At 38.0% G+C, this 14,368-nt stretch overlaps 1 protein-coding gene across 2 annotated transcripts in view; it reads right to left on the bottom strand.

Annotated features, from left to right (window-relative positions):
* Window positions 1–14,368, bottom strand: part of THEMIS (thymocyte selection associated) — a 77,974-nt gene that overhangs the window by 3,286 nt on the left and 60,320 nt on the right. Inside the window, exons 5-6 of one of the 2 annotated variants that reach the window (XM_039707372.1) lie at window positions 12,200–12,350; window positions 2,291–2,441 (exon numbers count right to left, since the gene is read on the bottom strand). In XM_039707372.1, coding sequence (XP_039563306.1) covers window positions 2,291–2,441; window positions 12,200–12,350 — 302 coding nt within the window. Of the gene's footprint in view, window positions 1–2,286; window positions 2,442–12,199; window positions 12,351–14,368 lie in introns of those variants that run through there. The other variant, XM_039707373.1, reaches the window with a different exon arrangement.

Here is a 14,368-nt window from a genome sequence, read left to right as displayed (position 1 = left end):
TTTCCTCCTTAAAAAAGAAGAAACAACTCATGGCAGTAAAGGAGAGAAACTTGTCATGCTGAAAAGAAAGCCACACATTTTAAATGCTTCGGGTTGGTGTGGGTTTTTTTTTTTTTTACTTTCGCTTGAATATTTTATGAAAGGTTAAAATATGTTAATGATGGTTGTTGCTATAGCAAACTCAGGCATCTGTAGTGAAGTCTCTTGCTTAATTGTTTGTTGTTCTGGAGTGATGAGGTCATGTTAACATCATTGACTCTCTGGGCACATTTATTCATCAAAATTAACATAGCAATGACCTGAGGCAACTCTCTGTTCTTTTTCCCTCCTGCTTGGGATGAGGACTAACTTTTTACTAGTATCACCTTGGCATGCTTCAGCCCTGATCATGGAAAGATTTTGAGAGGGTCACTAGTGGAACCCTGCAAATACTATATACTGATTTCTTTAAGTCTAGACCTAACTGCTGAGGCTTACTTCTGTATTTCATCAAAACTATTTTTCCTCCTAAGAATTCTATTTAAAAGTATTTTAGATCAATTGACTTAATTTTGATAAATCATATATACCAAATAACTAAAAGTAGATATTAATAAATGGCATAGATGTCCTGAGGAAAAGAGGCACCATAGGTGGGAAATGGTTAACTGATTAATTCTTCAAGAACTATTATGATTAGATATTAGATATTAGATATTTGACACATTTGATAGAAAGAGTAAAGATATTTTGGTGCATTATTATCCCGTATATAAGCCTAAATCAGCCAATTTGGTTATTTTATCTGTCTACATATTTTTTAAGACTTTTGCTTGTATTAAAAATTAATTGCATATGCTGTCGTCAAATCCTTATTTCCCAAAATGCTCACAAGTGCAAGTGTGGAATCTTGATAGAAACTTAATGTGCTAGAAAAAAGCCATAGCACAGATTTCTGATGTCTGGGGGAGAGCAGCCGGCTGGAGAAGCCGCATGCTCCTTGGCTGCCTAATGATTTCAGAGAGTGGGTATATCTCTCAACCATTAAGGACAAAATTTTTTGGGATTGCTTTATAAACCAAAGATTATCGAAAGAGAGTGATCTCCCTCAAGGCAGCAAAGGTCCTTTTCTTTCATGTTTTGCTAGTATCCTCAAAGAGGACAACTAATAAAGTGAAACCTTGCTTCCATTAACAGGGAATTTAAAGGCCAGATGGATAAAGATTTTGAAGAGCTGATGCCACAACAGTAAGTGGTATAAACAGATGCTGATCCTCTAGGCTGGTGTTGCTTCTTGAAAGTATGCTTTCCCCTTAATGTCTATGGTCAGAAGGGATATTTTAGTTAGAAGAGAGTTTAATTCTCTCTTTCTCAACTTCTTTACATGACAGAACCTCAATAGCACATGGACTGAGGAAGAAATGTGTTATGTGAAATATCCTACTAAGTTCCATTTTTAGTCTTTTCTGTAACTTCGGAGTCTCTCCGTCTGTGAGTAGGGGAAGATATGGCCACACACTGCCCTGGATGTTCTGCAGTTGAGCACTGCAGAAAAAAACCCACCTTACTTCATATTCACTATGTTGCTTAATTTAAACACAGTATGAATGTTGCACATAATTTAAATATAAATACAAAGTATATTTTGAAATTAAATACTTCATATTAAATCTCTGAAATGCAATATTTCAAGTTTTTCCTGAGTTTTCAAGGGTTTCTTGCAAAAGAAGCAGTTCAGCCAAATTCAAAAGCAAAATTCATAGAAGGTTCAGCTATGAGTGAAAAGAACTCTGACCACAGTTTCACTCATATTTAGAAAAATTTTCATCTGTATTTAGCTGGAAATGACACCTGAAGATTTTTAGAAATAAAGGCCGTCTTCACTGGCACATAAAGTCACTGCAGACTGCCAGAGCAGAACCTTGCAGATTTAATGAAAGCACAGATAATGCCCAAAAGCTATTAAAGCATCAAAACAGTCATGCACAACAAGGCATCCACTTCCAGAAAGAGGGAAAGGGCTGCATTCAGAGCACTATAATTTCAGAGCAAATTGACACAAACCAGAAAAAAGGCCTTCTATCCCCAGAACAATGATAGGTACTCCTTTAACAAAGGTGACATGGCTAAGAGGTCACAGGTGGCAGCTCAGAGAAGCCTTTTCTGCCTTATTCACAGGACATTTGCAGCAACAGTGGAAGTTCCCAGGGGAAACCTCTCTTGTTTTGGGAAGTGAGGATTACCAGCCAGTCTGAAAAATCACTCTGCCTGAACTTGTTTGCATCCACAAGTGATCCCAGCTTACACTCACCTTCTTCCTTTGGAGAGTGTATGGTCATTCCTAATGCTGCTGCCATGAAATACTTTTCTTATGTTTTCAATTATGTTTTCATCAATATAGCTGTAGTCATGCTCTTCTTCCTCTTCCTCTTCCTCTTCTGCCTCATAGTTTCTTGCTAGGCCTGAAAAATCAGCAAAAAATAACTCTAAGGAAATGGAAGACTCTGCCCTTGGCCTGGAGAAGAAAAATTGTATAAAGCAAAAAGACAACCATAAAAACAAAGAAATCAATGTTCTCTTCACTTTCATATTTTTCAGAGATCCTAAATGATTTGCTCAATTTCCTGAACAATATCTGTAACAGAACAAGAACGAAAATGAGCTGAGCACTTTACAAGAGTGTCTTCACTCAAGAATTCCTATTTCAGTTTTTGCATGTACTTGCTTGTACTTCTAAGTACTTCTAAGTTGACCATTTCCTGCTATCTATGCATGAATAACTTTAAAGTTTATTTAGAAGTTTAGCTGGTGTAATCACTAACAGCATAAAAGCAGGCAGATAAAATTATCTGACCATCTTCTTCAAGAGAAGAGCAGTCCACCTGCCATGAGTTGCATGTCCCATCCTTATCACAGATGCGCTCCCATGCTTTTGTGTTCCACTGCCTGACAAGAGGAGCCCTGCAGCTAGGGAATCACAGTGTTACCTTGGGGTTTCCTACAGACAAGAACCCCCCAGTTGCTTCTCATTTAGAAGGTGATATAACAGAGACATGGAGTTGAGAATGGCGTGAGGTTAAAATGACAGGTTTTGAAGTGCATTTCTTTACATCCACCTAGACTGGTCTGAAGCATCACTGAGAAGAAACCTTTCAGAAAACAGCATTGTTTTCCCACAAGAACAGAGATCCTCTTAGTGGCTCCAGCACTGTGGCAGGCTCTACTCTGCATCTGGGTACTGTAACAACTTCACTTTACAGGTCACAGTGGCTCTGGCTGCTGCCAGGAGGCCCCAGGGTCTCATCCCCTGCTTGGGAGGTCCACCTGAGGCTAGAGGAGGCTCTACAAGACATGTGGGACCACTGAACTCATGGAACTAAACTCCACAAGGATCAGTCACTGAGTGCTCCATTTCACCCCTCAGAGCCACCCCCACCCCTTAGCCCAGCCTGTGGTGGCAGCAGGACCAGCTAGAACTGAGATGATGGTAGTGATATCATCACAGATCTCCTGCCAAGGCAAATCATCCTTAGAGTTTATCAGGACGTCTCATAGGTCATGGAGCTGAGAGGATACTGTGTTTTCAAAGCCAAAAATTTCACTTGAAGTTGCAAACCAGTGTGCAACACTGTTGTGGGTACAGCTATTCCTGGCTGATTAATTTTCTAGGGCACAACCTGAAACAACTTACCGTAGTGTACTATCTGATCTCCCAGCAAGCCATGTTTGTCAAATGAAACCAAACTCCTCTATTAAGAATCCTCCTAGTCTTACACTTGCAACAACCATGTGTCCCTTCAACAAGAGAATAACTATAATTTCCCAGCAGTCTCCAAATCCCACTTGTGTTCCTCCTGAGACTCGCCATGACTGAGAGAGCCAGTCAGTCTGACTGAGACTGAAAGCTGGGTAAGAGTAATTTCTTTTTTAAGGTGTGATCCTTTCCTCTATAGGTATTCAAAGGCTGGAAATAAATACAAGGTTAATCAAGTATCTGTCTGGCCATACCTGTGCAGAGTTTATCACAGACCTATATAGCCATGAGTCCCTCACTACTGAATTAGCAAAGTATTTCCAGATCTAGGCATCAAAAGGAAAAAGAATACCAAAACAAAGCCCCAAACATTTGATTAGAAGAGCATGGAATATCTCACATGTGGCCACTATCTTGTTAATAAACATTTCCTGGTTTGTAGTTCATTTGCAATTTGGCTGTGCTTGATATCAGTAAAAACAAACTAATGAATAAAACAGGCACTGAAAGAATAAGCTAATCCCTGTGATTCAGCGAGGGAAATGTTGTTTGTGCACTTAGACTTGCTAATACGGATATAAGGTACAGATTGCTCATGGATGGCATAGCCAGGCTTTCTTCTTTCCCAAACACATGTAAACAAATTGATACACTTTTAAGCAAGAGAGCTCAAGGAGAAAGAACGTTGATGTCATCAGGCCAGAATAAATCACAGCTGTCCCCAGTCCCAAACCTGTTCAGAGTTCCTTTTCAAATGTATATATTTACACTTCAATAAAGCATTAAGCAATTAATGAGACAAGTCCAAGGGAATTCTGAACACTGAAATCAATGCAGTTTTCTTCCCTGTTTGAAAAAAAATCTATTAGCCTCAACACTGGATTACTGAATCAGATGGGCTATCTCAGTCTGCCAAAAAAACAAGGCTTATGTCATCGTGCTGTCCATCCATCCATCAATCTCCTCAGTACTTTTACAAGTTTATTTCTGCCAATTTCAGTCAGATTTGAAAAGGGGACAGAAGTCTCACAGTGGTTACTAAAGCTAGAGCTGAATTAGTTCCTCTATTGAAAGAGAAGTGTGCAGAACACAGCTGTTATCCACTCCATTTGGCAGCAGACAGCAGGATAAATCAGTCTGTGCATATTGGTTGGCCACTCAACACACACATAGCTCCAGACCTGCTCTTTTTCTTTTGATAGGAACACTGCAAGGAGAGTTTTGGTTATTATCAGGAAAGACAGAGAGGAGCAGTAGGGGACAACAGTCCTGAATACTTATTAAATAAAATTTCATTAATTCTGCTCTTCCTGGAACAATTTGTGTAATTATATTTGCCTTTATAGTGGAAGGCTAGTGCTCTGCAGACTAAAAATTTCCATTAATTTCACTTGTATCTTTGAGTAAGGAGGATGTATTGGCTTTTTCTCGGAATATGCTTGCTGATTTACACAAATTTCAAGGTCAGAAATAGTTGTTATAAGTCTCCATTTTGCCCTTCTTCAAAAGGTAGGCAACAGAAGTGACCCAACTCATCAATACCCTTGCTTGAAAGAAAAAAGAGCTAGAGGCTCATGTACAACTCTGCACGCCTGAATGCCTCTAGCTGTGTGACCATAACATAGTTTTATAGCTGTGGTAAATATTTCAGGTCAGTTTTAACTCTGCATAAATTAACACCCAATCACACAGCATTTATTGTTTATTTATGCCTAACTTGAAAAAAACAGTTGTGAAATATTCTACATAATAATGTTATGAACTCAACATGGTAGAACCACATCCTTATTTCTGCACATCACTTAAGTAAAAATGCACAGAACCAAAGGTATATGCACACACCAAGTATTTTTATGAGCAGCAGCATTTTATTTGCTGTGAGCCTCGTTCTGATGCTCCTCAGTGCTAATGAAAACTAATTCTTTAGGGAGTGCTGCTGAAAGCTGATCAGTGATAGAAGAATCAGAGCCCATAAAACTAATGGACTGTTCCTTGAGCTGATATCCATCAACCATTACTTCATGTGATGATGTAGCATATCTTTAAAAACTGTTATGTGCCACAATCAAAATATTTCACATAAACTGTAGGGTTGCATTTAAGGTATGGGTAATATTTATCTTCCTCTGGGATCTCCTAAACTAATGTTTGGAAAAGATTAGTCTGAATTTCTTTAAAAGAATCTTAAATTTCCTGAAATAGAAAACTGTTGACACTTTTCACTGTCCTTTTACTTTAAAATGTTTTTCTTTGACAGGTTTTTTTTCTGGTCTGTTTTGCTGGTTTTACTGAACTTTTTGAGACCTAGTTTCCACCGTTTCAATACTGCCTCATATAAAATAAATCCCCAGTGTAACAACAGCTCTTGCAGATGAGGAATTGTTGCCACCAGTTTTAAACAGTCTCATATTTCTTGTCTCATCATAAGGTCCTGCAAGAGGATGCAGACTGGGGCTCAGGGCACCATCAGAGATGTTCAAGTGCTGTTCTGCACAGGACTGGGGGAGCACAGCCAGCAGTGCTGCCAGAGTGACATGAAGATGAAATACCCTTTGCTTTAACTACATATAACACTGTCACACCTCCTCCTTGCAACCACCGATCTCCTGCCTGAAATCTCTGAATATTGTCACATTTAAATAAGTCATATCTAATAAACCAGTGAAATTAGAAGGATTCAGAGCCTGTGCTTTCTCTCTCTGACATAAAACAAGTTAGAGTTTGGATGAGAGCAAAGCAGATTGAAAACATTTCAATGTAGTTTACTAAAGTGTAGTCACATCCTATAAAATAGTATGATCTCCATATTTTAAGTAATTTTTTTGCCTTTTTTTAAACTTACCTCAGAAGATGTGTCAGCCAAGGATAAATTTTGTGTTTAGAAATGAAAACACAAAAAGTTTTTTGTTTTCTTTTTTAAAAAGAAAATTACAAGACCATGGGAGCCAAAGAATCTAATATCAGTTTTTCCCTAATCAAAGACTGAACTGAGTGGGGAAGCTGGAGAGAGTTGTCACATACACATACAGGAAAGAATTCCTAATTCATATTGCTTATTCCCATGCACCCAGTTTAGAACACTAATACGAAATCACTGTGATGTCATCAAAAAAATAGCAGCTTTTATTTTTTTTTAAAATAATTCAGAATTTTACATTTTGCTTTAAGTTTTTGGAGTTTTTATGTTTAGTTTATTTTAATATTAGTTTTCAAGCACAGTGCCATAGTCAAATGTATTGTCTTAACTAATGGGACAGCAAGCTACAGGAGCAGAAATTTCTGAAACCATCTTTGAAAATTCAGTAGATATATGCGCATCCTAAAACACAAATGGAAGGCCTAATCCTCTTTTTCTTTCTCCAGCCTACTAGCTTCCTAAATCAAGTGCCTAAAGACAGAATATATAAATACCTTCTCTAAAATATCCTGACATCAATGAACAAAATCAACATAAACACTGTTTTGTTGCAGACTATAACTATTCCAGAAACCTAAGCTGTGAACAAGAAGATTATGTAATATTATAGAAACTCCACTTAGAATAAATTTGAAAGATAAAGAAAAATTAATACAGTAGATTTCTGATGAGAGTTATTATCCTGCAGATATTGCTACCATTTTTAATTAATTCAAACTCAGTCAAATATAAGAAAATAAGATAATATCTTTAATGGCCTATTCAGGTTTAAAGGAAACAGAGGAAGAATGTTCCATTCCTTAGAATCAAGGATAATAAATCCTATCTTTATTAACATGAACTCTGTAAAGAAAGACAATAGAGGCTTTAAAATGGAGGAAAAAACATGTTTTTCTTTTCGGAACTATCTGGCCTTTGGTAAGAAATAGAAATTGTTTCTGTAACTAGGGGGGATTTTGAGAGTACAGATTCAACATCCTTATTAGGAATTTGAAACAGGTTGGTGTTTTGGAGGGTGGCTTAACATTCATCAGTAGAAGTTTAAAGATTAGTCAGTGAATGGTGCATTTCCTCCCACTCAAAACCTACAGGAGTGTGTCTGTGTTATTAGTCTTGACATATTTTCTAATTCATTATCTCTTGAATTAGCAGAGCAGAGTACACCCTCTGGAACAGGCAAGCTTGCTATACACAGCAGTGGACTCATGGGGATTCCTTGGCTGGCCAGGAAGAACAGTTCCATAATCTAATCCGCCCTCCTGTATAATTCTGCAATTATCTTTTAATCAAGCTAAATAATTTTGGACTATACTAACATAGAACTTTCAGAAAAAAACTTTAGCTTTGATTTGGATATGTCAGCATACAATCCGTCACTATTCTTTGGACTGGATTACATCTGCCTAGCTCAAACTCACACTGTATTCTAATTTGGACAGAGTTGGTAAAGGGATAAAGGGATATACTCCAAGGCAATTAAATAAGAAGCAATTTTCCAGTCTTGCAAAAGAAGTATCATTATGATACTACTTAATGATTTTCAGTGTATGTACTAAGAGAGGTACTAGGAGTTTGCTTGGAATCCTCAGTAACAAAATCTATCCTTTATCTGGTGTTCTGTAGATGGCCTAAGCCCAAAGAGTGAATATGATGAACTTCAAATGAACTAATTGCAATTTTCATGGGAAATGAGGCAGGAGACCTGTGATTGATGGGCTTTTGAATCAGATACATGGCTAAGAACTCACATGCATGGGAAGAGTTAGTGCTGTAAATGTTTGCAGTACCAGAGTCATGCAAGCCTCCAGCAGTCCTAACACTATTTTTTTTCTCTAATACTCTTGGTTATACACCAAAAGCTACCTGCAAAGCACAGGTCTCCAGCCACAAACTCGTGGAAATACATCAAAAAAAATAAGCCTGACTGATAGCTAAAGTTTAAAAAAAAATATGTCTACTAGAAGCAGGAGGAGTTAAATCATCAGTCTACTATAACCACTGATATATGGGTCTCAACCAAAAGAAAAGTAAACTCTGCTTTCTCAGAAGGGGTGTCACAGCAAATATTAGGATCTTGATGGAATGAGGGCCAAGGGAAATAGATCAAGAACAATCAAGAAAAGATATTTTCAAACCCGGAAAAGGCCGGGGATCTAAATGAGAAGAAAAAACGCTCTTCTCAATCAGATATTTTCAGAATTAAAAGCAAATGAAGAATTGACTAAGAAAAGTAGACCTGTGCTAGAAACTGAAAAATCACAATAAAAATCAAGTACTTTTTGAGACTGTGAAAAAGGGTTATCAATTACATATAAATAAGGCTTAATGGGGTGGACAAAAGACTAATGCTATTATCTCTGGATGAATAAAGAGAGAGAAGGTGGACAGATTTCAAGCAGGGCAGATGGGACAGTCAACGATATTGCATCATTTCACCATGGTGCTGAAACATGTTCAGCAAAAGGTCCAAACCTGGAACTGTTGCAAAATGTCCAAATCTGTTTTCTGGTGTCCAGAACCATGAACTGCATGAGCTAACAATCAGCATGAAGGAAAAGGAAGAAATCTTGCTGGTTCCAGGTCTCTGCCTGAAGAGCCCCCTGAGAGTTTCTGGGTCAGGATTTAATGGAGAGACCAGTATGAGTGATGCTGAGGGTGCCTGCTACAGACACAGTGATTTAATAACAGAGCAGTCAATGGGAACGAGTTTTCCTTAGCAGGTTTGCTATTGGAGGAGCAGCTGAGATGGTTGTGCAGCCATCCAAAGGGAGCTGAACAACCTGGAGAACTGGGCAGAGAGGACTTTCATGAAGTTCAGTGAAGGAAAATGCAAGGCCTGGGAAGAGTGACTGGAAAAGAGTTTTTCCAAGGAAAACATTGGGGTCTTCAAGACAAGCTGACCATGCACCAGCAATGTATCCTTGTGGCAAAGTTGTCCAACACCTCCTGGGCTGCATTAGGCAAAGTGGTGCCAGCAGATATCCTTTTTCCCTTGATCAACACTGGTAAAAGCATACCTAGAGTGCTGGGTCCAGATCTGGGCTCCCAGTACAAGAGGGACATGGATGTTCTGGAGCAAGTGCAGTAGAGGGTCATGAAGGCAATCAAGTGCCTGAAGCACCTGAAATAGAAAAAGGGGCTGAGAGGGCTGAGGCTGTTCAGCCTGGTGAAGAGAAGGCTCAGGAAGGATCTTACCACTGGACATCAGTACCTGGTGGGAAGATAAGAAGAAGATGGGGGCAGACACTTCTCAGTGGTGCCCAGTTACAAAAGAAACACAAGCAGAAACAAATACCTTCACAGTGGAAAGATGGAAATGGAAAGACCAAGTCTCCTGTTATTGAACTGAAGCTTTAGTAACAGTGGCTCCATTCTGCTTTTCTCAGCCCATGGAGCTCAGCTTGGAAACTGCTGTACAGTTCCTGTAACAGGCACAGGAAGTGACTCTATGACTTCACTTTTGCACAAACTGAGAAGCTGCATTCAGAAAAATATTCGAAGACTTTTCACCATAAAAGCACTTTGAGACTTCAGCCTGTGTCACATTTCTTGTCTGTGAGGAGTCTAGGCCAATAGAGTTAAGCACCTACTCGAGCAGTGGCTTTTGTGCTTATGAATGAGCCAGTCCTCAGCATAAATTTTACATCTGTCTTCTTCCTCAAAGAGGCATTGGTCACATTTTCTTCAGGTGTGTTCCCTCTGCTTCCCATGTCTGCCTCACCCCACAGAGACTAACCCAGGCAAATTATCCAATTAATCCCTGTAGCATGGACAATGGCTTTCAAAGTCAAGCCTCAGTGATTTACAGGAAGTGCCCTTAACAAAAAATGAGCACCGTGTTAACCTATGTTGGTATTCCTTTTCTTTTTGGGGAGTTTAAATGGAAGATACTGTCTTTTGTACCTGGCTGACATGTAAGCTTCACCATTTACCACTATAAAATCTAATCAAATCATTAAACAGTGGCAAAACAGAACCTGAAAAGAGATTTTTCAAAGCCACAAAATAACAAACCTGGAATTTTATTTCAAAGGTGCCAGATACCAAAATATCACATTGGTTTTGGCTGGGGCAGAATTAATTGTATTCACAATGACTAGCATAGGCTGGTTTTGTGCTGAACACAGGGTTGACAATATGGAGATTTTTTTTAATGTGAAAGGGCTTTTTATATGAGCAGGGCTTGCACAGAGCCAAGGGTTTTTCTGCTTCTCATACTGCTATGGCTGGCAAGAGAAGTTGGATTTTGGAACAGGTGACCCAAACTGACCAAAGGGATAGGAGCAGGAAGGGGGGACATTTGGAGTGATCTCGTTGTCTTCCCAAATCACTGTTATACAGGATGAGGCCCTGCTGTCCTGGAGATGGCTGAACACCTGCCTGCCCATGGGAAGAATTAATTCCTTCTTTTTCTTTATTTGTGTGAGTGGTTTTTGCTTTCCCTGTCTTTATCTCAAGCCACAAGTTTTCTGGCTTTTTCCCCTCCAATTCTCCCCCCATGCTGCTGGTGGGGGAGTGAGCAAGCAGCTGTGTGAGGCTTGGTTGCTGACAGGGGTTAAACCACATCACTTTCAATAGTCAGTCCACAAATAATCAATTTCCACAGCAATAAGGATTAGTGAATATTCAACATGACACTGTAATTCTTCTCCAGAAAAGTGGTTTATGTAGCTTTTAGAAGTTTCAATACACATAGTTCAAATAGACAATTCTTTTTAAGAGTCTTACACACTGAATGACAAGGAAAAAGGAGAAACTTTATAAGAAGTTCTTCTATTGATATCAATTATCAATTAACAAATGCTGTGAGGATGAATATTCCTGCTTTAGTCTTCAAAATGTTCCAGTGTTGTAATAAATGTGATTTTTTTCGTATTTCAAATATAACCTGTGACCAAGAGATCAATGAAAAAAATTTTTATATTAACTGCAAAGTTGAAATATATAAAATAAATTTGGATTTGTCCTCTTATGATCTAGCTTTTCAGCTTCAGTATGGTTCATTTCTGAAAAAGGAAAAACTTGAAAGATAACTAGAAATACTAGCCATCTATAAAAATTATGGGAAATACAAACAAATAGAGAAAAAACGTTAAAACAATTATTGGTCAAGTAATTTGCTCAGTATTATTTTGTTCTTCAAAATACAAAATTATGAGTTGAAGGCATCTTTATACCTTTAATGTAAATGGCTTTTTCATCTTATAACACTTTGGGATAGGTATTTTTTTAATAACAGATTATGTGTAAGTGTCACTGTAAAGCAAAAGGACAGCACATGTTTTTCAGTTGTCTTTTCCTAAAAGCCACTGAATATTCATGCTGCAGTGTCAGACAGAGTTTAATACCATGCTGCTGTTAAGAGCTTGGATGAATTTTCCTTATGGCATTTATGGAGGAAAACCAGAAAAGTTCCCTTTTCCTCCATCTTTGACGAAGCCACAGATTCCAAGTGAAATCACACAAGATACTCCTGTATTACAGATTTTCATTAGGGCTGGGGTCAATCTTTGTTATATTAATAGCTCAAACCATAAAACTCAACTGACCTTTAGTCACAGTGGTTTCCACTAGTGCAGCTTTGCCAGTCGTATCCTTATTCTCACAATGCACCAAATCATTTTGACAACTAACTTGCAATTCCAAAACAGCAGCATCTCGATCTGAGCACAATTTCTTGGTGGTGTCTACGTAGAAATTCTGAAATTAGATAGAGTAGCACATTAACTTTCCATGTAAATTGTTATTCCAAACTAATGTGACATGCAAGAGCAATATTCTTTGGGTTATTTCTATGAATTTTAACTGTGAATTTCTGTGAATTTTCTGTTTGTCAAAGTCATCAATGACATTTACCACAGAGGTTGTCTTTCAGGCGTGTACATCACAAAACAACATGACCAGGAGGCACTCTAGGTGAAGACATTACCTCTAAAACACATCTGCAGTCTTTCTTTTCCTTTTTATTTTTGGCTATATGGTGTCACACAAAAAAAAAAGGAGATTTAAGTATCCCTTTTGGTTGATTCAGATTACTTTCTGATTAACTATTTTTATTGTATCGATTGTCATTTAATGTGTTCTGTTACATATTACATCACAAACTCATATAAAGTCTGACATTTCAATTACATTTACCCAGTAGCATTCACAGCATAGTATAGTTAGACGATGGGAACATACAATTGTGGCATTATTAGTTATAGTTTTATTACATTGGAAAAAGTAAGTTAGATGGCTGTAATATTTACATCCCTTGAAATTCAAGCTTCATACACACCTTTCCATAATTATGTTGTTTTATTTTTAATTTTGAGGTATTTATGTCATAAATACTTTTAGTCAAATACATATTTTTAGCTGTGTAAGTAACAGTCAATTAAAAGTCTCAAAAATATATCTTTGGTGAAGCTCTACAGTAGCTGCAGTGTAGGTACAGACCAATTGCAATCATCAGACTAGAGTATATATTTTAGAAAATAATCAGTATAGATTTTTCCATTCAAAATCAAATGCAGATTTTTTCCTTAGCTATGACAAAGCCCATCCTATCAGAGAGATAAGGTCAAGTTGGTAAATCTGACAGTAGCTACACAGTAACAGGATCTGATCTTTTCAGAATCAACCCACAATTTGCGAAGGCTCAACACAAGCCCACGTTTTACAAAAGATTAGCCCTGTTTGGAAAAAGATATCAGCTAGCAAAGAAAGAAGTTTCTGGTAATCAAAATAGAAAATTTGGAAGAGTATATTAGGCAAAACAGATTAGGTTGAAATCCATAAAACATAGGGATGATTTTGCCCAGTGGGTGGGTCACAACACTGCAGAACTGGAAGATCCTTATTTTTCAAATAGAGGAATCTCTGCTACTTTTCTCCTTTTTCTTAACAAAATCCCACAGGATCTATCTACAGGAGTCATTTGAGTTACAGTATTCAATGCATGTTTGTGCTCTACAGTTTGTAGAGCACAAGGATGAGGAGCGCTTGCCTTGGTCGCAAAAGAACCTCTGAGGCCCAGCAAAGCTGTAAGCAGTGATGTAATTCACAAAAAAACTCAGGGCTTTGTGAAAGATAAATTCAGCTAAGAAATACTTTGCCAAGAGGATAGAAATGTCAGAAGAAATTCTTCACAGCAGAGAGCTTAACTTTCTTTCACCACAAGGGCATGGCCTTTCTTCCATCTCCTTTTCTTGACCTTCAACACCTAAACATGCCTGTATACCCCACCTGTTTGTTGCCAGACTGTCCCAATTATATGAACACTCATTTTATAAGCAGTTATTGAAAAAGGTCCACCTTCTGCTTGGGGAAAATAAATGCTTAAATAACCATGTTTCAGAGCTGCCACTAAATGAGTCCTATCCTTGGTATCAGTTGTTTTTGGGGTACCAGTTGTTGGTTTCTCTAGGTCTGGATTGAAGGCACTTGAGACAACTGTTCATGTTTGGATTCAGGTGTTTATTATTTCTTATCAGTAAAACAGTCTCACTACTGTGAGTTCGGCAGCTTTTCATTAGAAGACACAAAATGGCTAACTATCTCTTGTTTTTTAAGACTAAAGTATCCAATTAAGAACTGACACCTAGATTATTTTCCCTTTTAACCCAATAACTGATCCCTGGAAGCACGCAATGCGGACTTTTCTGCCCAATTACAAAATGCCACCCAAACCCGTGAAGAAGAAGGAAGAAGAAGCATGAAGAAGAAACCCAGGA

The sequence above is a fragment of the Passer montanus genome, unplaced genomic scaffold, assembly GCF_014805655.1.
Source record: "Passer montanus isolate IOZ18808 unplaced genomic scaffold, ASM1480565v1 scaffold2, whole genome shotgun sequence".
Lineage (NCBI taxonomy): Eukaryota > Metazoa > Chordata > Aves > Passeriformes > Passeridae > Passer > Passer montanus.
Note: the sequence above shows the minus strand (reverse complement) of the source record. Positions and strands in the feature narration are given on the sequence as shown.